Source organism: Clinocottus analis, unplaced genomic scaffold (genome assembly GCF_023055335.1).
Source record: "Clinocottus analis isolate CAN_PGR_092001 unplaced genomic scaffold, fCliAna1.0.p SCAF_15, whole genome shotgun sequence".
In the NCBI taxonomy this organism is placed as follows: domain Eukaryota; kingdom Metazoa; phylum Chordata; class Actinopteri; order Perciformes; family Cottidae; genus Clinocottus; species Clinocottus analis.
In genome coordinates, this window is record NW_027175876.1 from 5050081 (window position 1) to 5076286 (window position 26206).

Genomic DNA, 26206 nt, shown 5'->3' on the forward strand with positions numbered 1-26206 from the left:
CCCACTCTTAGTACGGGGAATACATATTAATGTATGTTTTTGTATCCTTTTGAGGTAGTCCAGCTGTGCTGTGGATGTTTATTGTGGAATTAATTTTAAATCATTAACTGTTGATTAGTGCCTAATACAGGCAGTGGTCCAGTCCTGTTTCCTCTACGTAAATGTAATTATTTTGTTATCTAAAAACCAACTTTAAATTGTAATGTTTTGATATTCGAAATATTTGTCAAATTTTAGTTTAGAATGATTTTTCTTCACAGTCCCAGCTCCTGCCGCACGGTCCCCGAAGACTCTTCCCACATCTCCCCCTCCGCGGACCGCCGCAGTGGTTCCTCCCACCTGCACCGCCCTCCTCGCGCTCCGGAGCTCGCTTCCGTCCCGCTCCTTCGACTGCTGTCAAACCGAGCTAAGGGACACACGGCTACCCGGCTAGCATCATGTTATCGCGGTCCAGATGTGCGTACCGGACGCTCGGTCGTTCTCTATCCGCCGTGAGCCAGGTTCGTTGGAAACGTAACCGAATTGACTCTGACACGATTTGTTTCCGGTTAAATCAGAGATACATTAGCGTTCAGCAGACGTTAGCTAGCTAGTGAAGCAGGGCCTCGCCTAGATTACCAAGGGCAGACAAGTCAGACACTAGCAGTCAAGTTTGAGAAGAATATGAGAACAGGAGCCTAATAACTATCAGACTATTACAAAAGGGGTCTTATTCTCGTGCAAGCTATATTGTTTTTGTTTCTGCAACTGGTTTGACACTACAGTAAACTAGCAGTTGCTAATGTGAGCTGGTTATGGTGTCGCGTTTGTAGGACGCTCACGTGACAGAAATAGAACATGTCATGTTTGACATAACATAAGTGCACGAGCTCCAGCTGTCTTGGTGCTTTAAACAGGTAATGAAGGTGAAACATAATCCCGACGGTAGCTGAAGGAGACGTTTGCTCTCGTGGATTATGTACCGCAGTGGGGTGTTTTCAGTTTACAGTTTATTAGGTACACAAGTAATGTCTAAAACGACAGCTCTGCAAGCTACAACATTCATGTTTGTACAAAGAGAGTCACTGAAAGAGGTGCTTACTTTTTGTAATTTGGTGCAGTTGAATATCAGAATCAGAATTGTGTATTGCCAAGTACGTTACACATTCAAGGAATTTGACTTTGAAAAGTGCATAACACTAAACACAGTACGTTATTGTTGTTAGACATAATTTAAAGAAAATCTTGCAAAATAATTATTCTGGAGTTTTTGCCAAGAAAACGACTAATCGAACAGATTCAAGAAAAGGATATGCAAGAAGACAAAAGCAGGATTAAGCTAATTATGTGTTGTTTGTTCACCAGCGAATGTAATGTTGAACTCAGCTCTTCATGGTTTGTAATCAACACCAGCTGGTTAGTGAGCCAGAAAAAAACAAAACTCAAGAAACATGCCTGTATATGCTTTGATATACTGTAGAAGTTCAAGTTCAGACTACTCCACCCTCGGCCCACATCAGTTGTTGTAGGTTTGAGTAACGGGCAACTCCTTTTGCTAAACATCAATGGAAAAGCAGCCAGAACCAGCCGGCTTTCCTCACAAGAGGCCCTGCCCTCAAAATACCCAGAGACATGACTCATAACATGCAGCCATGCAGCGCGGTTAACCTCACAGTCAGTGTTGGAAAATGCAGCAGTTTGACTGAAAGTTGAAGCTATGGAGGTTCCTTTACTGAGGATTTCCAGTTGGGGAACTAATCAAAATCCCACAGATGGGATTTTAAAAGCTGCCAGTATAAGGTGTCGTCGAAACCATTATAAATTCATAAACAACATATACAAATAGATGCATGTAAAACCAATTTTTCCTTTTTATCCTTTCAGGCAAATAATGTGCTTGTCCGACAAAGTGTTTCAGGTGAGTGTGCTTCTTACTAAGTAGACTTGACCTTTTAGCCTGGTTTGAGAACCTCATTAGTAATGTGACATCTAAAACTGCATTCTTGATATTCTTTCTGAGTGATCATCCAAAGCAGAATAAGTGATGTTTGTTGAACGTCTGAGATGCCTCAGGAGCCCACAAGTGGTTAATTGCAGCTCTCAGAAAAACTTTCTGTCGTAACTCATGTTACGGCCTCAAGACACAATTGTTGTTGTTATTGTTGATTTTATTTCCTGCTTTCTCTTCTTTTTTCCTCTTTAGGCCTCCCTGTTTGCAGCCAGCTAGTTTACAGGAATTCTCAGCCGTAAGTGCTTGCTCCTATTCTTTTGTCTGTCTTTGAATGCTCCTCGGTGGTCACCTCAGGTTAAAAAACTCTTCAGCACAATGATACATTGTCAATGTAAGATCTATCTACTTTATTCATAAATCATGAACTTGGCCCTACAGCTGTGCAGCAAATTATTATCTTAAAGAGTTTTTATGTGCTATAGAACATGTATTAGTATTGTGTGTATTTGAATGCAACAATTTGGTTTGTACAGTTGCATTTGACGAAAAATAAGTAATATTCTTTGTTTTTTCTTGACTTTTAGATGTGAATTTCCATCCTCAGCAAATGTCTTCCACATCAGATACTTCAAGACATCTGCTGTCCACAGTCTGTATTACAATAATTCTCAACATTATGTATTGAAGACAGTTGTTCTGTGTTTCAGTTGAAGTAACGGTTGTTTTTTTGTTTTGTCCAGGGGATGAGGTTGTCACAGTCAAAACGCCTGCGTTTGCAGAGTCCGTTTCAGAGGGAGATGTAAGGTGGGAGAAAGGTTAGTACAAGTCAACATGTCTTCAATATAACGTTGTTGGCAATTCACATTTCTGCACATTAAATCCATGCTCTTTCATTGATTGTGTTTTAGCTGTCGGCGATTCAGTGACTGAAGATGAAGTGGTGTGTGAAATTGAGACTGACAAGGTATGAACTAGAAAGACCATCAACCCTAAAATCATCTCAGATTTTTTCTCTCTTAAAGACAGTTTGAAAAAGTAAATGACCCCTAAGAAACGTCCGTATTTTGTTCTTTCAGACCTCGGTGCAAGTCCCCTCACCAGCAGCTGGTGTAATTGAGGAACTTTTGGTGCCTGATGGAGGAAGGGTAGAACCAGGGAAGCCCCTCTTCAAACTCCGTAAAGGAGGTAAGCTTGGTGGACTATTGGTTATCATTTTTCACTGAAGTAAACAAATTTAATTTTTTTATAGGCTGGTGGCAGTGTGATACCTTAATTTCAGGACCGCTACCAACAAAGTACATTTTGGATACTTGACTTTTTTCAGTAGAAAAGTGTTTTTATCTTGAAACAAACTCTTTCCTTTTATTAAACAGGATGACATTTTCAAAAATAGTTCTAAATGTGAAACATCTGATGTGATTTTTCAATGCTTGATACTACCAGCACAACTCAGTTAGTACTGTGTATTCATTTCAATCAGTGATTTATTCTGAGCAGACTTTTTTCCCAGTGCTGTACATTTTAAATGATGGCTGTAGTTGTGTTTTTGAAGCTACTGAGAACTTACAGATTAAAAGAAATGCATTGAACTATGACAGCAATAACGTAATTAGGCAAAATGTGTATGCTGTGAATCATTAAACCCATGTGACATTTGTCCTTCTTTACGTGTGTTTCCACAGGTGTTGCTGCCAAAGCTGCTCCCTCACCAGCAGCAGAAGCGCCGGCTGCCGCCCCAGCACCACCTCCTCCTCCAGCCTCAGCACCCACTGCAATGCCTCCAGTACCCAAAGTGCCACCACAGGCTGCACAAGCCAAACCTGGTGTGTTTCTTTCTCCGTCATCTAAATCTACATTCTGCAGAAAGCATTTATTTAATATTATTGTGCAGGATGTATCTGACTTTGACTCTTATTGTTGTATTCTGTCTTTCCACCTTCAAGTTTCTGCCATCAAGCCCACAGCCCCAGCACCAGCTCCTGTGACATCAGCAGGGAGAGGAGAAAACAGGGTAACACACTTGCTGAAGACACACTTGTTGTGTTTCATTTGCATGTTTAAAAAAAGTGGAAAATAATTGTTTGTTCTCCTTTTTGTCCAGGTGAAGATGAGCCGTATGAGGTTGAGGATCGCCCAGAGGCTAAAGGAGGCTCAAAGCACCTGCGCCATGTTGACCACCTTTAATGAGGTGGACATGAGGTGAGCCGCAGCAGCTCCTGAACAGATTATTCCAACTTTCTTCACATATTTACATTGGTCTAAACGTTAGCCAATTCGGACTACAAGCCTTGGCACAAAACAACCCGGCGCACAGTTAAAATCTGCACTTTCATGCCAATGTCTTATTTTTATTTGTTTGACTCTACAAACTTCTTTCTTCTTTTTAAAAAAATGTTTCCTCACAAAACACATTCTCTAATATTACTTCAATAATGCTTCAGCAACATTCATGAGCTGAGGAAAACCCATCAGGCTGCTTTCCTAAAGAAGCACAACATCAAACTGGGTTTCATGTCGGCGTTTGTGAAGGCTTCCGCTTACGCTCTGACTGACCAACCTGCTGTCAATGCCGGTAAGACGTCCACTGTTTTCTCTTTTGCTTAATTTCCCCACTGCGGGACTAATAACGGATTATCTTATCTCTCTAAACTTTCTCCCAAGTGGTACAGCCAAGTTGTACATTTTTCTTTGTCTTTTTGCATTTTTTCAAACTTTATTCCCAAAATGTTTTTACTGCAGTTATTGATGATACAACCAAAGAGATTGTCTACAGGGATTATGTAGACATTAGCGTCGCTGTGTCAACTCCAAAGGTACGACCTTTCCTCAATAAAACTTTACATTTTATTGTTAAAAACTGTTGCTGCTAAATGCTGGGTAACATTTTACAAACCTGAAAACATGTGTCTGTTTAGGGACTTGTTGTACCGGTGATCCGTAACGCTGAAACCATGAACTTTGCTGACATTGAGAAAACCATTAATGCATTGGGAGTAAAGGTAAAAGCTTGATGCGATAGGTTTCCCAAATATTTGTCATTTTAGACTGCAATGCAATTTTGATTAAAGAAATATGTAATTAATTTGTCACAAAAATGAGAACCCACTTGTGTTGTGTGCCTCAGGCTCGTAACAATGAGCTCGCTGTTGAAGATATGGACGGAGGCACCTTCACCATCAGCAACGGCGGCGTGTTTGGCTCCATGTTCGGCACGCCCATCATCAACCCCCCACAGTCTGCCATTCTGGGCATGCACGGCATCTTTGACCGGCCCGTGGCCATCAATGGCCAGGTGAGAGTTTTGTGTCCATAGATGCAGATGGAAACATTGTTTGTGTGCGTTTTCAAAAGGAAAGGTTCAATGAGCTATAACCCGATGACTAATAAAACAGTTAAGAGGGATTTTAGTTGATCTCCTGGGTTTGCAAAAGTGGTGCTGAGAATAAAAGCTCAGATGGTGTGTGAGGTGGGGACGGGGGGATTAAATCCCAAGAGGTTGTGTGGAACAAAGTAGCAAGAAGAAGCATTTTAGAGGCGAGTCCCCAACAGACCTGATCTACATGTACAGTCGGCCTGGACAGACAATGATCAAACATACTTATGTGAATCTACTGGTTTTCCAAACTTCTTTTTTGCCCTGACAGGTTGAGATCCGGCCTATGATGTATGTGGCACTAACATACGACCACCGACTTGTCGACGGCAGAGAAGCGGTCATGTTCCTCCGCAAGATCAAAGCGGCGGTGGAAGATCCACGCGTGCTGCTTCTGGACATGTGATGTTTCTACCGCCACATCACTCTTATTTAATGCCGCATAAGATGAACTCCACGTCACAAAACACGCACAAGTCGTACAAAATCTGTTGCTGTCCCACTTTTAAACGTTCGGTCTGACTTCTTGGGGGTAATGAGGTTGACTTCACACACTCAAGCTTAAATACATGGTATTATCTGTAGAGACTGCACATAAAATGGGATTTGGCTACATTAACAAAGCAAAAAGATTGCGTGCCATCTTCCAAAGGTTATTGTTTTTACTCCATTTTTAGTTTAGCAAAGAGACAAGTTACATTTAAATTACACATCTTGGGACACAAATTGGAACACATGGGCTGAAAAAGGTTGAATATAACTCACACATGGGTGCGTTATTGTACCAATGAGCTCTTCAGATGAAAATACGAGGCAGTAGATAAACACTCGCTGCATCCCTGTCACATTTGTGTAATCATGAGACTACATGGCTTTTCCGGGCAGCATTTGGCTGCCTGACATTTTCCCCTGCTCGTTAGTCGGTGCCCCCGAGTCACTTTTTCAAGCCGGGCGCACACAAATTAGTTTAAATTGTGTTAATTTGAACACAGAATTCAAAGAATTTCTTAGTTTTCTGCTCGTCATTGTTTCGAGCAACCGTCTGAAAAAAGAAATCGGTGACCGGAAACAAAGTTTCTGTCGGTTGCCAGTTTGAGCCAACTCCAATTATATTCACTCGTGTTCTGTATCATTTGGGTTTTGCCGATTCTTTGACCATCAAATTCTATAAATGTTGATCAAACTGCTACGTGCTTTTAGTAAAACACACTCGGGAATTCACAGAAACTTTACAAACACCAAATACTATTAGTTATTTTTTTCCATATACTGGGAGTCATGTTCAAAAGGCACAATTTGGCATCAGGATTTTATGTTGAGATTTTCATTGTGCTATCCTATATATAAATATACAATACTTGTATCTATTTAAAGAAATAATTTTGAACATTAAACATCAAGAGTTTTCTGTACTAAAATTTGTCTTGCACAGTTACTTCAAACTTTCTACATGATTTATTTCCACGAGTCTGAACAATGATTTACGAGAGTTGAAGCATTACATCTTTTGACTCATTAATTGCTAACAATTTAAATCGTCATTGAATCGTTAAAGTTTGAAGGTTCCAGCTTCCCAAAAGTAAAGTTTGGCTGACATGGTTTGAAATGTAATCTCTTTGGGTTATGAATCATTTACACAAGACATTAGGATATGTTGGGACTTTGATGTACATTTTAAAGTATTTCCGAAAAAATGGCACTAAAATCTTCTTTACACATAAGTGCCATTTTCCGTGCACGAGAGAAACTGTTTACTGAACATTTCACCTAAAGTCTCACCCTCTTAAGAACGGACTCAGAACTATGACGACGTCGCAGTGAAAGCACACGGCGGTGGCGGTCTTCATAGCCGGTCTAGACTGAAGTATTTTATCTCGTGCCAAATCTATTCTGCTCCCGAATTCTCTGCTGCGGGTGAATTCTGCGCCCAAGACCGATCTTCAAAGCCTCATTAGCCGCCAGCCTGGCGCTCGGCTCTTGAGAAGCTCCAAATAATGGGATCATGTCTGACAGAGTCTTAAGGGTTGCTTGGCCTTTTCTCCCACTTCACAAACACAGGCTCAAGTGTGTGCAGCTGTGTATGATAACCCTTCAGTATTTCTGTTTACTTTAATAATCGCGGGGGACAAAAGGGTCCTAATGTACGTCTTTGTTTCTCTGCCAGCACCTACACAAATGTCTGAACAACACTGTTTTGGAGGGAAAACACAGAATTCATTATGAGAACACAAAAAAACCCAAACATTAGATTACCATGAGAATACAGGAGGTCCTAATGGGCCTGAATACAGCAAACAATGATACAAGGGTTCCTTTAATTTAATTATTTACTTTATTAACGCTCAAGATTCCATTAGCGCTTTCGAGATCGTGCTAATTGGCAGACTGGGCCAGTGGGTGCATAGATATCTGAAGGGTTCGTTGGCAGGTTTTTGTTTCGTCTTCAGAATTTGGCCAAATTTGTGAATTTGCAATTTCACCGCTCAATAAGATGTGGGTTTTAAAGTCTTTGTGTCCATTCAGATGAAAGATGGCCCATTAGAAATTGGCAGCAAGCTGTTTGTTTTCATTAAGCCACATCAGAGGGATCATTTGCCTAAATTATTCTCTTATTTTTTTGTCTTTTTTAAATGGCTAATTATATCAATTTTAAATAAAGAATTGTATTTTAGTCCAATTTGGAAAAAGTAGGCTTGAAGGGTTTCCTAATACCAACGAGAAAAAAAATTGTTCCTTTACACTTAAACTCTTCATGGTATACTCAATAAGTTTAAGAGCGAAGTAGTGTAAACATTTTGAAGACCACAAAGTTGAATGAGTCCTTCAGTGGGCGTGACGTTAGTTTACTGTCAAAGTGTTCAGTTTGTGAACTTTGTTGCTGTTTTATACTGTTTAAGTTATCTGGAAAGAATAACTACACAGCTCATAATCCCTATTCTTACTGTTAATCCTTAACTAGTGTAATTTACAGTGCAAGTTGGAGTACTGAATGATGCACGGTGTGATTTCTATGTATTTTCAGTAAGTGAATGAAGGGATGAGGAGAGGATGTTGAGACCAACATGAATGAAATGAATGAGGTGTGTTTTGATTTAAAGAAAAAGATGAGGCAGGAGAGGATATGGAAAGTGATTGAGTTCGGTGATGTCAGACTTATTTGGGAAGTTTAAACAAATGGAAATGTCTTATTCTGTTTATATACCAAGCATTGATCTATCCTTTCATCATCAAGGTCACGGTGAGTTAAGAAAGGATTCGCCCTCCCTCATATCTTACAAAAGACCACTGAGTTTAAAATACTGTACATTTTAAATGTGCATTGAAACTAACTGAATCCAGTGATTTGAGTTTTCTTCAATGACTACGTTTCACTTTGGAAGCCGAATCATAGTCCAGAGAGACTTCTGTGAAGGTAGTTTATGTATATATGAGCCTGGCGCTTGTACAAAAAAATACTGCTTTATTTGAATAACTCTTAAATTACATGCACTTTATTCGAAAACACGCATCCCAGTTTGAGAGTTTCTACTGGTTTTAAAATCACTCATAATACACTAATTTAAAAGAACTAATTTCTTTGCCTCATCTTTTTTGATTGAGATGCAGGAACAAGGAAGACGGCCACGCTCGCATCACGGTAAGCAGTTGTTTCATCTTTTCACACGGAGGTTTTCTAAATCCCTCTCAGGAAAACTGCATATAATCATATATAATTGAAACGGGATGTTAGTCGTCCTCGTGACCCACAATATTAGGTGTCAAGCCGTTTACACGTGTTTCAATAAAGAGGTGCGGGTGAGACGGTGCGTTACCACTGGAGCCACCAGACGGACACAAATTGCACTGTGGGACATCGCACCTTGAGACAATTCCCCCTTAATAAACCCACTCTACATGGCCCGCTTAAGTAATGCATATTCATAACGGGGCCGTTTCCTTTACAGGCCATTTAATTCAAAGCTAACCAGTGTGGCGAAAACAACTCGCTTGCATCTGGCCCCATTCTTTTTCTCCTCTCGCTCCTTTGATATGGACGCCAGCTCTCTTTTTCTTCCTCCTCTGTTCTGTTGTCATACCAGAAGATTATTTTTGGATGGAGAGAATGAGGCAGAGGACCCTGTGGCCCATCGGCAGACACAGCTGGCGGTGCTCAGGTGGGTGCAGCTGGTTGGTGTCAGAGGTTCAAGTATTCATGCTGGACAGAATTGGGTTGAGCTGAGGACCCCAGTGGAGGGAGAGGGGATGTTATTAGGAGACACCTGTCAGTGGTGCACATGGCCATCGGGTTTGTGGTGTCAGTTAAACCTCCTGGTGAGTAACTCAATGGGAGGTTTTTGCGAAGAAATATTGTCGTAAGAGTTGTATGATGAAACGGAAGGACCTTGTGACTTTACAAAGAACAAAATGAAGAGACGTCATTAAGTTTTATTTGCAGATGTCTAATCCTCATCTTGGCCGTAGGTCATCTATTACAGATCAGCCAACTGACTGCAACAAAGAGACAAGTGTGTTCACAAGATCTGAACGGAATAATCACTTTGCCCAAACTACATTTAAAGGGTACTTTCAACCCAAATAAAACAATATCTCCATGCACTAAAAACTGCATTTTGCTTGAAAGCTCCAGGAAAAGCTTGTACATGGAACTTGATTTAAGATCGTTTTGTCAAACTACAATTTTTAAAGGTCAACAATGAACAAAAACACATTTTCATGCTTAAACCAATGAAATCCAAAATGTATTCAAAATCCAGGCAAATAAATCTGAAACGACTTGTGAGTTTGACTCCGAAAGGCAAAGAGGGAAAGCATTTTTGCTATTTAATGTGTGTGACCCGGCCCTTTAAAACTAACAACGTTGGACTAACCCAAACCTTGAGTTGTTAAATGTTTTTTAATACTGGACTACCAACATGACGCAGACTCACCTGTAGGCGATGGTGAATTTGCAGTTCTGATCGAACTTCTTGATCAACCACTCGAGCTGCCGCTGATCCAGAGGTGCGTTCGCTTCCTGCATGGATGACAACATCTGCTCCTCATCCAGACAATAGTGAATATCTGAATACTTCAGACTAGTAAAGCTCTTTTTCTGTGACAGATTTGTCCTAAACATTACTGATACATATGAATATATCTTTGCAGTGCGTGTGAGAAGTTGTAAGTCCGACCTTTACGGCCTGCCTGAAGGCAACGGTGGGGACTTTCATGGTTCTTTCTTTATCCAAAGCTTGGAAGAAGTCCATGATGCTCTCATTTCGCCCTTGGAGGAATTTCTAGAGTTTCATGAGTACACATGCACAGATTATGTCCTTTTTTTGGGATGCTTCAGACAATTTTTGTCACTACTTGTCTTTGTCTTCCTGACCTCTCACCTGAAAGTCCCGGAGCGCCGATATGTTCCTGGTTACGGAGTGCATGACGCTGTGCCGAATGACCAGACCAGGACGCCTCTGACAGACTTCTTCCAACAGCTCCACGAAGGTCTCACAAACAAAAACTGTCTGCATGACACACACACAAACACATGGTCAGTGTATAAATAGTATGACAGTCAGATGTAATCATCACATTCACACACAGACAAAATGTATATTAAGTTCATATACTGAGGGGAAAATAGTTTTTTTCTGCACTTACAGAAATATCCATGTCCTCTATGGCTGAACTTGTGTTTTTTGTAACCGTTCTGAGCAGCGACAAAGCTCCAATGTTTGTCAGAGGGTTATGGGACAGCTGGCCAGAGTACACAAACCCAACATTTAACACATACGAGTTAACAAATTGGAATAATGCTGATCAAACGCAGCAGGACGGTACCAGAGCTCCTGGTTTTCACCCTTTTGTCCGCTCACCTTGAGCACCTTGAGGGCGTCGTTGGTGACCAGGCCCTTGCAGAGGAGGTCCACAGCCTTGTTGTCTATGAGGTTCCTGCTGAGGTCCAGCAGCACCAGCGTGCCGTTTTGTTTCAGCGCTTGACCAAGTGATTCCGCCTCGATGCGGCCAAACCCGTTCCGCGACAGCTGGAGCTGCTTCAGAGTCGAGTTCACCTGAAGGAAAAGAAGATGTGAGTGACAAGCAGCTGCGATGGGAAGCTGTTCAATAAGCACTGAAGGCTTGTTTGTGTGTGTGTTTGTGTGTGTGTGTGTGTGCGTGTGCGTGTGTGCGTGTGTGTGTTCTGTTTGTCACCTTCAGTCCAGCACTCAAAGCCACCGCGCTACCCATACAAAGATGATTCCAGCTCAGATTTAGGACTTCTAAACCTATGTTTGTGACTTTGAGAAACAAATATGAACAGTAGCTTTTAATATTTTTGTTACAGAAACAATTTCAGTTGGACTTTAGGTGTGTGAGCTTCGTGAGATAAATACTTTGTTTACACACAGAGATGGACTACTGTACCTAACATGTTGCCCAGGTGTTGTCCTCCTGTAGCAGAGATCTTATTGTGACTGAGGTCCAGCTCTCGGATGATATCATTTCTCTAAAAATAAAAGTGATGGACATTTTCAGGAGATAAGATGTGTTCATGGGCTCAAAAGTTCTTTTGCACGGATTTAAAAGATGAATGTACCTCGAAAGCATCAGCAAAGTATTCAGCTGCAGTATCATCAAAACCATTTCCTAAGTAAGGAAGTAGAAAATAATTGAATTATTTGTTTAAAAAAACAAGTCAGAGGTGGACATAAAATATCTTGAAAGGAGAAAGACTTCGTTGATCACCTGAGAGCTTGATGGACCTGATGATGCAGTTGTCTGAAATCATTTTGGAGACGAGGTCGGCTCCTTCAAGGCGCAGCTGGTTGTTGGAAAGATTCTGACACAAAGACATTTTGAGATGAAATAAGCATTTGTAAAAAAATAGAATCAGTCAAATAAAAAAATCGATGAGAACAGGCACATCTTTCAGAACCGATGTATTCGATAGTTTGAGAATAGTTACTAGATTCTGGATGGTGATGTTTGTTTGAAGCATTTCCATCAGATGGTATGTTCCCTCGGCCTGGAGGGCGTTGTCCTCCAGCTCCAGGTTAGTTATGATTTGGTCATTCTAAAACATGAAAAAAAGAAAAATGTGTTTTCTCTGTTTACATCTATCGCATCACAAATGCTTTTACGACATACCAAAAGTAAATGCATCACTCTACCCTGACCTGTCACCATTCATAACTTTACTTTGTAAAAATGATGGTCATGTCTGGTGATCGTTGTACATATTCTGTGAGAACATAGATGAAGGGATTAAAGCGCCCCTACTTGCAGAATCCAACCCAGAGCTTTGGCTCCTAGAGGTCCCACCCCGTAGTGGTTCAGGTTGAGGTCGGCTTCACCCTGGTGACTGAGGAAGAAGGACACGGGGATGGAGCCTGCCCACCGGCAGGCATGCAGGTACTGCTCGTCACTGAACAAACTGTGTTTCCGACCTATAGGCGACCAAACCGGGTGAAGAAGAGGAGGGAGAAGAAGAAGAGGAGGAATGCAGCAGAAAGAGGTGAGTGGGTGGGAAACCGTGCATTGCCAATGAATGTACGGTCACGTTGACCTACTGTCTGTGTCCAGATCAGTGTCCCACTCCGATTCACTGGGCAGGACTGTCGGATCAGGTGGCAGCTGCTCCTCCTCGCGGGGATCCATGACGTCACTGGATCCTGAGACGCTCATCAGTACCTGCGCAATACTGCTTCAACTGGAGCTTTAGTGTAGAAATGCACTGTGAACCCGTTTAAACTCGGGGTTAAAAGGTGAGTCGCAGTTGCCACGAGGTTTGGTGACGTCTTAGTTGTGTGACCATGAAGAAAGACACTTCCGTGTCTGTCTGGCGTTAACAGTTCGCTAATTGCGAACACCTGAGTGAGACTTTAGGGTCTCGTCCGAAAAGCTGACCAACGTCCAAAGAGTTGAATGTTACGTCGCATCCGCATTTAAAACGCTTTCCTGTTAAACTGTATTTATTTATTCAGAACAGAGAAACCAGACTACGTGAGCCCGTTTTGTCACCGGGTTTAACGACAGGAAACCAACCGTTGTTGCTGGGAGATTATATTTTAGAACCCTGCAACGGTTAATTAAACAAACAAAGATATGTGGACATGGAAATATCATCCGTTACGTTTGTCTTCATAGTATCTGCCCAGTATTGTGAAATCAAACTGGTTTATCGGGCTGTAAATCCCACAGCTCACAGAAGGCTCCACTAGATGGCGCTGTGGTCCGCAGTGCGGCTTGAGGGACAAACCACTCAGGGCCTCTTGAGAAAATTAACTTTATGTTCCAAGAGTGTGTTTTTATATAGCTCTATCCAAATAAGACGTATTAATTTGATTAATTCAAAATTATTTTACGGACATGACAAAAAATGGGGAACTTTTTCCTGCTCTTCAAAATAAAATGTCACCAGAGTAGGTGCGGTTGTCCTCGTTCAGCAGCAATATGACTCGTGGAATTGCATGCAGTAATGATTATTATATAGTCCAACCGAAAACACTTCTGCACTGCTACTAAATGTTCTTTAACGAACTAAGATTAAAACATGGTAGGGGTTCAAAGAGGCGAGAATACTAATCAAATGCAATGATTATTATAACAATTAGAGAAAGATCTTTCTTAAAGCTTTAAAGAAAGTAAGAACATTTTAGGATACATTAATAAAAAATTTGCAATAATGCAGCGAAAATAAAACTTTCTGAGAAATAAACGCGTTGCGAGTTTCGCAATTGAAAGTTAAGTCCCACTTTTGGCAAAGTGCCTCAGCTGAAGAAACATGATTGCACAACTTTTGTCACTTCTCGTGTTATGAATGGGAGGAGCGAAGAAACGGACTTCTACTAATTTCACTGAGAAACACTTGAGATTTTCCACGTCTGTTTTTGTAATAAAAAAAAACACACAACAACAACAAGACACGCACATTCTTGTAGTTAGAAAATAAAATTTAATCTATTCATGGTAACAGAGTCATACATCGCAAATGCAGGTCCAGAACAGACACTGGAATACTGCTCATCTGAAAGGATTTCTGCTTGTTTTCACAGCTGTTTGACAGCACAACATGACAGACACGGACTGGAAAGATTGAAAAGACAAATCACATCAAGTGATTAACAAGCAGTTCATATATGTTTATGTATACAAAGCAGTATAAAACAAGTACGATAATGGACAGACAACAAGTCCAAAAGACACGGGTGTAAACATTTTGTGTATATGTGCTTTTCATGACGCCAGCGTCACCACAAATCGGATCAACCGGTTACTGCCATCGTCGAGGCAGAGTATAGAAATCAACATTACAAAAACAAAAAAAACACTCTACTCCGTCTGGTGTACTTGTATTGAGTATTGTATCCTAAAGACTCTACACCTGTATATGTCGGCTAGCATACAAAAAAAAGCTGCAGAACACTAAGCCTCTGCATTGAAACAATGCCACACAATCTATTCAGGGCTTTTGTAACAGAGCACCATATTGATATTAGTGTGTTTCCTCAGCGTTGTTTCCAGGCGTACTCTACTGTTTCCATTGGTCCCTTTTATGTAGAGATGGTTGAAGTAACAACTAGGCACAGCGGGTGTCACCAACAACACTTAATGCGGAGATGAAACTGGGTATTGCCAGTCTTCCAATGGACAGAGCCAGCTCATGTAGCAGTACTGAGGAAGCTGTGCAACCTCAGGTCTTTGGGCAGAGTCTCCAAAAGTCTTCAGCTTGGATCTCAAGTGCTTCTCTAGAAATGTATTGCCAGTTAGGTTTTCATTTAAAAGGCTGGCACTTTTTGCCGCTAGTTTGGGCGTCAGGGACTGTGCGTCCCTGGTTTCACTTGGCGTCGGCGGCCAGCTGCTCCAGCAGGGGGTTGGCCTCGCTCTCCGGCGTTTTGACGCTGTCGGTCCGCACGATGCAGGTGGGCCGGTGGAGATTGAGCATCACCATCAGCTGCTGCCTCTCCAGACGGAGCTCCTCGATCTGGGCCTTCAGGTCGGAGTTCACCATCTCCAGACGCTCCGATTCCTGGACGGAGATGTTGAATTGAATTATTAGAAATTACGAGGCGAATACAATGTGCAAAGTGCTGATAAATCGTCTAAAAACATCTAAAAACCCTGACTTGTGTCGGTGCAGTGGTCTTAATTGTTAAAACTTTGTGTTAGCTGAGTTGGGCTGACTGGTCAAAATCAGCTGTTCAGGTTAACGGTCGTCAGGCTGTTTTTGTTGACCACTCCTAGCTGCTCTGCTTCTGCTCGTCAGCATCGCCGTGGCGTGGACTCACCCTTTGAAGGAAGTCGGTCCGTTCCTTCTTTTTGTTTCGGCATCGCGCTGCTGCTACCTTGTTTTTCTCTCGTCTCCGTTTCCTCCTGTTGTCGTCTTCGTCCATCTGCAAACGCAACGCGTTGTGAATATGACAAACGAGCGTTGCATCATGTATTTCATACAGAGAAGTATTTTCTAAATGACATGAAGCTATAACTAATAGTCGTAGATTGAATTGGGTTTGCCAAATAAAAACAGCAGAATTTCTTCTTTTATTTGACATTTATAAGTTTTGAGCTGCGCGATGGAGCCTGAATGTTCGTGTTGATAATTGTAGCCTACCGTACTTAAAACATTGCATCTAGTATGAAAGGCGAGCGAGGGAAAAGAAGCCTGTTCACTTTTACGAAATGCATTTATTTGGTCTCACATATTAATAATTTGAACTGTGTATACATTTTTAATAGCACATACTAAAAACTGTGTTTTTAACATTTAGTTATTCATAATGGCCGGTTTACCTCTTCAAGATAAAATGTGGAAATGCTTGTAAAGTTTTTTTTATCCCTTTGATATACTTATTTACATCAAAATATTTTGATTGTTTAATCCTTAAATATTGAATCACAGGGTCCCAGAACCAAACCAAAGCATCTCCTCCTTCTAATAATACTTTTAGATGAGATTATATTTTATAGACATTTAAAATCCCCTCAGTCAATAATAAAAACCTGCCTTGATAAAAGGATTTGAAACATCCTGAATCAAATGCGCTCTTCCTGCTTTCTACCCTCTGACTCTCTCTGACCCTCTGACGTACGTCCCTCACACGCCCTTCTGCCGCACACTTCCTCTTTCCTCCTCGCTCCTCACCTCGGTCTTGATCGCCATCGGCCTCTTCCCCAGCCTCCCCAGGAAATGCAGCGGGGACAGCATGGTTCCCAGCTGGCGGAAGTCGGCCAGCTTGAGCTGATCCGTGAGCGTGGTGGCCGAGATGCCCGCCAGCGGGCCCAGGCAGGGCAGGGAGCCCGCCGCCAGCGAAGGGTCAGGTATCTGTCCCGGCATCATGTCCGACCCGGCCACCACCGCTGCTGCGGGGACGGAGAAAAAGAGGAAGGGAACGATTAGCGCTGGAGAATCAAGCCTTTAAAGAAGTCCATGAGAAAATGGAAGAAAATGGAAGAAAACGTTATCAGTGCATTTAGTGGAAAGCAAAATGTACACCCACATGTAAACCATCTCATCTGTACTGCCTGTAGTTGATAGTATAGCATCTTGTTTTTGTGTTTAAGGGGATTTTTGAGTACATTTACTTCTCATTCTTCTATTCTCTGGTGGTAACGTGAGCTATACATTTCTAACGCTCTTCATCATATTGCCGTCACCCGACAGTATCTTTCATGTTGTGATCTTGCAGTGATGGCATTCCATCCCCAAAAAGGAATGAATTTACTGTCTTCTGTCCTTGTCATCAAACGTCTTTTAAATACAGGTTGCCGTTTCCAAGAATGCGTTCACACGTTGACAGCTTTGACAGCTGTGTTATCTTCTTAGTCAGCAGCCGGTAAAAAAAACAAACTTCTCCCTGTCAGCAGCAACACGCTCATCTCTGTACTTTCACATGCAAAGTGAAGCAATGAAAACCCGTCAGCGTGATCACATCAATGGAAGACTTTCTACGTCTTGTAATGTATGGAGTAGTTTTCTTCTTGAATGTTAATTTCGGTTTTCGTGATGAGGATTCACAGGATACCAAACAAGCTCTCATGTCCAAAGTGAGCGGGTGACGCTCGTGCATTCCACTGCCACCCTCTTTCAACAATTTGGGGTCGTTTTAAAGGGGTTGACCGCAGCACTTTTTAATGCAATCAGAGAGGAATGAGGGACAGAGGGGAGAAAACGGAGAACTTGTACAGGCCTAAAGGAAGTGGCTGGAGAATTAAGACGTCTCTCTAATTACTGTTCGACCAAGAGCTGGAAAACTTCTGATGGCCAAATAAAAAACAAATGTTACAGATGGGAACAGTGAAACATGAGCCGACTGGACCCTGCCCATCCCTGCAATCTCTGAGGAGAGGCAGTGTGAGAGCAGGGGAAAAAAATCTCAAATTGTTGCTTTTACTGTTTAGTATTTGTTTAGAAAAATAGCTCCAGTCAATGCAGTGGTATAACATGTGCAGTTAGGTAAAAGATGGGTAGTAGAGGCAAACATTCAGCAGCCATTACACATTTTCTGCTGAAGAAATGTTTCCCTGAATAGCAACAGAAACCCTTTTGTGGATCAAATGTTGTTTTTGACAAAACCCCTGCATGACGGAGACAACTGAATAACTGATACTCCGATAACTTTGGCACGCTGCCAGGGTGTCGGCTAGGATTTCCCTAATAACCCGAAGCGACGAGGAGTTTTTAAAAAAAACAACCCATTGATGATATCAGTGTGACTTCTGCATCAACGTCTTGAATCACGTTTGCCTCGTGAGCATTGGGCCGAAGCTGAACCTCCACAGGTCGTAGCACAGCCCGAACAAAGCCCCCCTCACATTGAACCAACAAAGACGAGTATTGTGAGGCGGTTCGGAAACAGCTGACTTTGCTGGTGGCTGACAGGCCCGACCGTATTGTAAGTTAAACCAGGTTTCTCTTCCTTTGCTACTTCTCCTGCAGGGCAGAAAGACTCACTCTATTACAAAAGTCAAAGAGGAGGTAATGAAAAAAACAAGGTTATGTAACTCTATTCTGATGTACTCCACCCTGGTTATGGGCTGGTCTCAAAGTGTTTTTACAGTTGGACGGGAGTTTACTGTCGAGCGTGGTGGAAACCAAATCAGCCCACTTTTAATCGACCGGGACTGGATTCTGATGCACAATAGTCTTTCTTCTCTGCGAAATAATTCAGACTGTCACATAATGCTTCAATTTTCTGTTTATTACAGTCTTGTCTGCAACAATCTGTAGGCACTAAGTGATGGTTATTTTCTGGGCGGGGGGGGATTAGCGTAGCATCTAGATATTAATGACCACAAACATGGAGTGTTACAGTGCAGCGACTGTCAAGTCTGTCACACCTCCACACTGCTTTTGACCTGTTCCTTACCACCTCCAGTCTGCATGATTTATTCGCTCCAAGGACAAGTTGGTGTGTGGAGCCAGTGTCCAATGAGGCATTTTATTATTTAAATCCAGACTGCCCCCTTCCTCCCTTTTTCCCTCCCTCTCTCCCACTGTATGTATACTCCCATTTACACTGCACTTGGCAGCAGCCTGTTGTTTTTGCTGGAGAGGAAAAGAACAAGACAGCTCTGGTAAAAATCCCTCTCAGACAAAATTCCCTCTCTCTCTCAAACTCCCGGGAGAGGTGGAGGAATGGAAGGTGCCAAGGCCTTCTCTTTCTGCAGAGGAGGCTGTCTAAGAACAAGGAAAACCATATGGCATCTAATTCAGGGGTGACTGAGAAGTAGAGCTCTTAAATGGGCTAATGGCCAAACCAAAGATTGTAGGGCTGTAGTGACTGAACCGGTGCATTTACTACAAAGTCTTCCGACTGCTAGATCCGATCTGATGGCTTGTGACAAAGAGTATGCCATGTTTTGTTCTTGCATTGTTCGTTGCTGACCAATAACTGTGCTGGAATTCAAAGGATGCAATGCAAACTAACCCCTGGGCCGAGAGAACCGCCACAGGAAACTGAAGCACCCATTAGGAATGACTGAGCAAATCGCTTTCAGAGCCAAAATGGAGTCCAATATCCAAGTTGGCCAGACACGCAGGACTCGTTTACAGACTCAGATCAGGCCCTGTCCTGCACAAACACTTCTCTTTTTTTTTTCAATGGAAATTGACACTTTAAAATCAGTCCGTCCAGGAGTGATTATATTTGATGCCCATCAGCCTGGCTTGTGCACAGTAATGCTCCTCAGTCAAGACTTTGCAAGTAAAGCTCCCATTTCATACAATGGCTTGTCGAAGCATGCAGCTGAGGCCAGACCTCAACACGCACTCAGAAATACTTCACCACAAACGTACATAACCCTCATATTTCTCTGTATGACATCAGATTACACAAATCAACCCCCCGCCCCCTTGAAGTAGTTTTACTAGCGGCCTGCAAACAAAAAGTGAAATGATGTCTGATGCAAGACGCCATCAATTATGTTTCACACCATTCACGTTTAAGTGCTGCTGTAAAGTCAAACACAATGGTTAGTGTGCCTTTTTTAAGTTTGTTTTATGTTCAAGCTGTTCCGTCTCTTTCAAACTGCCACACACGTGTCTTGAAACCCCCCTCGCAAAATTCAACACCCCGGCAAGCCGTGAGAGATGAAAGCCTGAAGAAGCATCATCTGTACAAAACAGGGAAAGTTTGCTGATGCATGTCTCGCGCTGTGTAATTATACCCCAAAAAGCATGAGTCAAAGTGATTTTTACATTTTCCAAAAAAGAGGGGTATTTTTCACCTCTTCGTTTTTTTTTCTGTCAGCAGCAGCCTGCAGCCGAGGATTAGTGGTCAGCGTTTGATGATGCAACGTGGTTCCTGTGCTTTTGCAGTCGAGCAGAAAAGCCAGTGCCGCAGCTTTTGGGCCCACACTAGCCTCAAACAAAGACACCTACACAGCCCGGCACTGCTGCTGCCTCTCAGGCCGAACTGAGAGGAGACGGGCTGAAGCCAAAAGGCGGGGAGCGGAAATATCATTTATTAGTTATGAAATATAGGGCCGTACTCTACCCAGGTTCTGGCTTCAGCCCAACACTCATCGAACTGCATGTGAGCAGCAGATAGCCGGAGGTGTGCGTGCACGTGAGGGTTCATATGTAATGTGTAGGCAGTCGACACTGTGTGTTCGATACTCCATTGGCATACGATTGGCTGGCTTCTTTGCTCACATACTCAAAATGTCTTCAGCGCGACCAAATGTGTCCATTTCCTGAGTCATTCCTGAGACCAATTAACAGTGTTGAGGAATTCAGCCCCTTACCGATGGCTTGCAGCACGACTGGAGGCCCTATTATCTTCATCCCCTATAGAGACGGTGAAGGAGGGGGTGGGGGCTTTCAAAGGCCGCTCATTACCTTCATATACTGCTGTTTTTTTTTGTTTTTTTTAAAGAAGCCCACTCACATTTAACCTCTACTAACACAGTGTTTTTGGTGGCAGGCAAGTAGGATTTAAAAGTATATGTTTGCTAACTTATCTTTGCTGGATATACAAAGTTGAAAATTGGCGCTGCCAGACCACTCGACTATAAATCACCGGATCGTGGCATTACGGGAAAGATGAGGAAGATCTCTCCAAGATTCTGTCGACCACTTTTTGTCAGTGTGCTTCATTAAAGTCTAATTTTGGACTAATAATGCATTGCACGGCCCACACACAAGCATCTTGCAAAACTCTGTTTAAAGCGGCGTCTACAGCTCCCAGCGCTGAGAATGAACAATGAGCGCAAAGGCTTAGGCCAAGGCATGCTCTCTCAATCTCTGGCCAAGGTCTCAGCGATCATCATTACCGTCTGCACTCAGTCAGGCTGTGTGTTGAGTTACAGCATTTTCGCAATCCTCTGAGGAAACCAGGGAATTTGGCACCGACTTTCCTCGAGGACAGGACAGTCCAAATATACAGCATCAACATTCCTCAAACCCCTCATTATATTTTCATTGGAGGGACAAGACACAGGCGTGAGCGGGGAAGAGACTGTAATAATGGCTGTTGTTCTGATCGTACCGCGGTCATCTCCGGCCATTAAACTCGGGGGTGATAGTGTGTGGGAGTGGAAGTGATTATCACAACAGAAAATGGGATCTCTTTTCATTTCGGCTTTCAGTTCTCTTTTGGCAGTTCTTAAAGGCTAAACAGCTGCCACAGATATAAGGAACCTTTCACGATGCCTCTTGCGAACATAACTAAACTTTCCCAAAGCAGTTCAAAGCAATTACAAACCTTTAACCTTGCAATATTATCTCTGATGAAGATGGGACCCTCAGCTGCGAGTTTAATTTCCCCTCACAATAACAGTTTGGATGTCTCCGCAGTGAGCGAGCTGAAGCGCAACGCCTGCAGAGGTCATCAATGAAGTTACACAAGAGGGCGGGTAGTTCAACTATTGCATTTTATTGTGGACTTCAGCCGAAGAATGCAAAACTGTCCAGGCAAATCAAAACACAAAGCACCTGCAGATATGCACATGGCTTGAGGACTGTGGCTGCCTTTATTCAAACATCACTATGTGATCATTGGCTGGATTCCTGCTCGGCCCGCTCCATGCCATTCAAAGAGTCACACAGCTATATTCTGCATCTGGGTGGTCCTGGTTTGAAATATTATATTGTTACTTTTTTTTTTCTTCGCGTTGTAAATCAGGATTCTACTTTGCGTAGCTTTGAGCTCCAGCTTGGCTCAGGCGAGGAATAAACCAATCAATTTGAATCAAAAATACAAACTGCAGACGAAAGACATGCCACATGTGTGGACGTCACGTCTGTTACAAATCCAAGGCATGATATGTGAAATCCTCGCCGATAAGATATTGGCTAACCAAGTCCAGCAAATCTGATATAATGCCGCCTGTTGAAGCAATCGTCGTTGTTACGTAACGCGTGGTTGTCACTTTAATGCCGCTTCATACTTTGTCCTCTGACGTTTCCTCATCTGCCCCACGTCAAGCACACGCCTGCTCTGATTAAACAAGCCCTAATGTCTGCACTGTGTGCATGTGCTCAGTCCTGCTGTTGGCTTCAGTGTAAACGTCAATGCCGAGGTCGACATTTAGCGACAATTTAGTGCTATTTCGTGCAAATGGAGAAAACTGGCCTCAAGTAGAAACAAAACGCAGGAAATCTGGAAATCATAACTATGAAAAGGAGCTTTTATTGTGTGCTGTTCTTTCACACACCAAAAAAAAAAAAAGCTCACTGGCTTTTAATGTCTCGCCTCTCAGTTACACCTTTGGACATGTGGGTGTTTGCTTCCACAGTGCACGTCTAGCCTGTCCTGACACACTGTTTTTTAAAAAACATGTGGAAAGGCTTATAGGGGCTACAATGTGATACACAGGGCAGTGTATAGCTGCTCCCCCCCCAGCATTAGTATTAGTATCATTGAGCCTAGCTGTTGCATAGTTGGCTCGCTCGCCTGCAATGCGTCTGCTGTCTATTCAGTGTACTGGGGTGCAGCTTGGCAATTCCAGCTCTCCAGAGACGCACTGGAAGGCATTTCTACTTAAAATAAACCCTGTGCGCCCACGTCCAGCCTCTCAGCCCTGTCGGCCCTGTGCTGCTTGCTTGTCGGCTTGCCAGCCCTTCCCCATTAATCCACTGCAGCGTTCCATTTATGCAGAAACCATCCTACGGATGTGCCCGGGCAGGCGCTGGGGCATTCAAACCTCTCTGCAACACACGCTTGTTCACTTCACACAAACACAAATAAAGAGACAAAGGAAACGCGGATGTAAAGAACACACGCATAGTTTCCCTCTGCTGCATGCATGGCATGGCGTTGTATACGAGCGAGCGCTGCACCAGCTGAGGAGGATGCACTCACTGTGTGGGAAAACATGAACCCATGAACTGGCAAGTCACAAACCCACAAACATGAGCCACCCCTACCCATCATATTTCCCATTCCATGATTGGCCTTTAACCTTCAAGTCCAACAGGGGAAGAAAACTAAAGCTAAAGGCTCCTGTTACACAGCAGAGTGGAAATCTTTTAAAAGATCCTCATGTGGACGAAGGGATGCTCATCACAACAACACGGGGAAAGCAAACGATGTATGTAGTAATTAAGAAGATGTGTAGTATTGGAGTCTGTTGTAGTATGCAAATTCAGACACACACACACACACACACGGACAGACAGAGTTTCCCTCATCCAGAGCAGTTAAACATATAGAGCATGTGCGCTATTATTGGCCAAAGCAAAGATTACACACATAGCTAAATCGAGTGCACATTATTTGTGTGCTGCACAAATATTGCATGCTGCCAAATAAACTTCACACTTCATTTACATCACTTATATTTGAAGGTGAACCAGTTCTACTAAATAAATCATCAGAAGAATATTCCAATGTAAAACTCATTTAAATGCACAATACTTACTCAGAGAAAACTTGTCAGTCGTCTTCTGTCAATGATGCAACTGTGTTTGGACGCTGTAGAGAAGTATAAGGATATTTATTACAATTCATAGTATATATTTTACTGTTATCAAAGCTGAAACAAATCATTGTCATAATTGTAATTAAAAGTGAATGTCTTGTTTCTCAAATGTGAGGATTTTTTTTTCTTATGTTATGCCATTGTGTCTGTATCTATTTGAAGACATCCCCTCAGGCTCTGAAAAACTGTGATGGGCAATGTTTAGTTTAGAACCTGTATAAGTGATTAATTAATCAATCAATAACGATACAAGCATCAATTAATTATTAATACAAAAACAATCATTAGCTGCAGCCCTTGTTATCATATCTCCATCCACACCAGCAGAGAAACACGCTGCTCTCTTACAGTCATTTTGCAAATCTGGTATCAACTCAAGAGTCAGACAAAGGTCGATTAACTGGAATAGCAAGCCGATTATAATGTCACAACAATCTGATCAATTAAGTGGTGGCAAAAGTTTGATTGGCACGTTCATTTCGTGTGAAAAGTATAAAAACGTCGCCGAGTCGCTGCAGTTTGGTGCGCCAGACTCGCTTCGCGTTGCAGTCACATTGAAACCCCAGCGCGTTACATAACTGTCTTCACCCGCGAGCCGACTGTTAAGCAACACTGGAAATTAAGACTCACGGGACGAAAACACCTTTGGCCAACTGTCTTTTAATGTCGCCGACGTTACATGCGACAGTTGCTACAACAACCCGCCGATCGGTTGTAGCAACACATTGCCTTTCTGCCGTAACGAGCACGGTGGGGGTGCGTGAAGGGGGGACTTTGCAACTATTTAAAACCTCCAGACTTTTCCACAGCGATTTGCGTGCAAATTCACCTTTGTATATTAATATTACAACCGATGCAACAACAAAAAAAAAAACTCGAAACACAATCCAGCGTGTTAAACCTCTCTGACGTTAATCGGCACAACGTGGTGAGAGAAATGGCACACAAAAAATGCAAATAAGCTTGTAATTACCGACATTTAGCGAGCACACACACCAGACATACATAGACACACATACACACACACACACACACACACAAGGGAGGAAACGGCAGTGACTCGGCTCTGCGGGTCACGCGCAGTCTTTACCTGTTGTGCGTCCAAAAATCCGCAGTAATAATGGGACGGTGCGGGACTGGATGCGGGCTTTAGGACTAACTGAAGCCGTTGCATCAGCCCGTTTAAGTACTGATCTTGTCTGCGAGGGCTCAGGAATGCGGAACTGCTGTCCCAGACGTAAGCATGGATGAAAATAATGCAAGAGGAGGGCTGAAGATGTTTGCTCCACCCCTAGCAACAGAATAACATACACAGACTGGAGGAGAGGAAAGTTTCAGTCGGAGAGAGAGAGAGAGACGGAGATGGACAGAATGAACGCACGACTGCAGCCGTAAACGAGTCAGGGAATAAAGTCACGGCTATAAACACACACACGCTAGTCTTAGCTGCAGGTGTTTGGGTATTTGACAGTTGGTAGGCGGGTGAGGGAATTGAGCTCTTGCCAAAAATACAACTCTTCATTAGTCCAGTTTTTTTTTTTTTTAATTTATGAGCTATTATCTGTGCTGGACGAGGTCTCACTTAGATCCTCAAGTACAAGTAGAAGTCTCCAAATACAGCATTAGCACATGTCAAAGTCCTGCATTCACTTGCAAACAAGTATTATTAGTAGTATAATGGTATTATCATTAACAGTATCAAAGGTAAATGTACTCATTATGCAGAAACAGTCCTTTCAGAGTATTGGAATACGTTATTATCAGATATCACAACTTGTATGTTTTTACACTAATGGTGAGTGAAGCGCTGAAGTTTAAGCGTGACAAGTAATTAGTAGATATAGCTGTCACATCAATGTAGTGGAGCGAAAAGTACAATATTTCTGACTGGAATATGGTATATAGAAATGGAAACACGCGATGCGGACCGATGACAAAATTCCACTTAAGCGAATACGTATTTACTTTTTACCACTGACTACAGGTTTCTCTAAAACATGTTAGTACTTGTATGGGAACAATGAGTTGACATTGTGGTCAATTTTTCAGTCTGTGTATATTCTCTTCCGATTAATATCTTTTGAACAGAATTAAGAATTATTGCTAATTTCATTTTTTATGAAGCAAGCACACTCTCAAAATAACGTTTATATGCAAGTTGAAACAAATTTGGAATGTAAATCCTCTTAACTTGAAATGGCAAGTTGTTTCCACATGCTGAAGTTATGTTAACATGAAACTGTGTGTTACACAAAAGCAGAAATGTCTGTTTGTTTGAATATAAGGAACCTTTCCTTGAACTAAAAACTGCCTTTAATTGTTTTGTTAAACATTTGAATGCATTTGGAGGACTTATAGTGGAGCACTGATCACAACCTTTTTGCTTGTGACCCCTGAAACAAATCAGTGTCTCCTTGTAGCTGCTCCTTCTCACAACATACAATGTGAACACGAGATGTTCACCCAGGACTCAATGTCTCAGATTCTTAGTGTAGTATATATAG

General features: G+C 42.4%; 3 protein-coding genes across 3 annotated transcripts; 1 reads left to right on the top strand and 2 right to left on the bottom strand.

The window, feature by feature from the left end:
- The first annotated feature begins 299 nt into the window (after window positions 1–299).
- LOC137785906 (dihydrolipoyllysine-residue succinyltransferase component of 2-oxoglutarate dehydrogenase complex, mitochondrial-like) lies at window positions 300–6721 on the top strand. The gene is made up of 15 exons (XM_068577467.1): window positions 300–500; window positions 1864–1897; window positions 2183–2225; window positions 2515–2579; window positions 2671–2745; window positions 2839–2894; window positions 3007–3115; window positions 3613–3753; window positions 3874–3941; window positions 4032–4129; window positions 4372–4502; window positions 4670–4743; window positions 4846–4929; window positions 5055–5222; window positions 5575–6721. Exons 1-15 carry the CDS (start codon window positions 438–440, stop codon window positions 5707–5709), a joined length of 1344 nt encoding a protein of 447 aa, XP_068433568.1. The 5' UTR covers window positions 300–437; the 3' UTR covers window positions 5710–6721.
- A 2987-nt stretch (window positions 6722–9708) lies between these two features.
- LOC137785800 (leucine-rich repeat-containing protein 74A-like) lies at window positions 9709–13315 on the bottom strand. Its single transcript, XM_068577307.1, has 13 exons — window positions 12851–13315; window positions 12561–12727; window positions 12247–12354; window positions 12027–12120; window positions 11878–11927; window positions 11706–11787; window positions 11493–11578; window positions 11159–11353; window positions 10944–11039; window positions 10679–10807; window positions 10475–10579; window positions 10232–10317; window positions 9709–9791 (listed from the first exon to the last, which is right to left on the bottom strand). The coding sequence occupies exons 1-13, from the start codon at window positions 12963–12965 to the stop codon at window positions 9773–9775; spliced, it is 1332 nt and encodes a 443-aa protein (XP_068433408.1). The 5' UTR covers window positions 12966–13315; the 3' UTR covers window positions 9709–9772.
- Window positions 13316–14212: 897 nt separating this feature from the next.
- LOC137785716 (jun dimerization protein 2-like) lies at window positions 14213–24933 on the bottom strand. The gene is made up of 5 exons (XM_068577170.1): window positions 24793–24933; window positions 23643–23695; window positions 16423–16640; window positions 15569–15673; window positions 14213–15309 (listed from the first exon to the last, which is right to left on the bottom strand). The coding sequence occupies exons 3-5, from the start codon at window positions 16615–16617 to the stop codon at window positions 15118–15120; spliced, it is 492 nt and encodes a 163-aa protein (XP_068433271.1). The 5' UTR covers window positions 16618–16640; window positions 23643–23695; window positions 24793–24933; the 3' UTR covers window positions 14213–15117.
- Between the last annotated feature and the right edge of the window lie 1273 nt (window positions 24934–26206).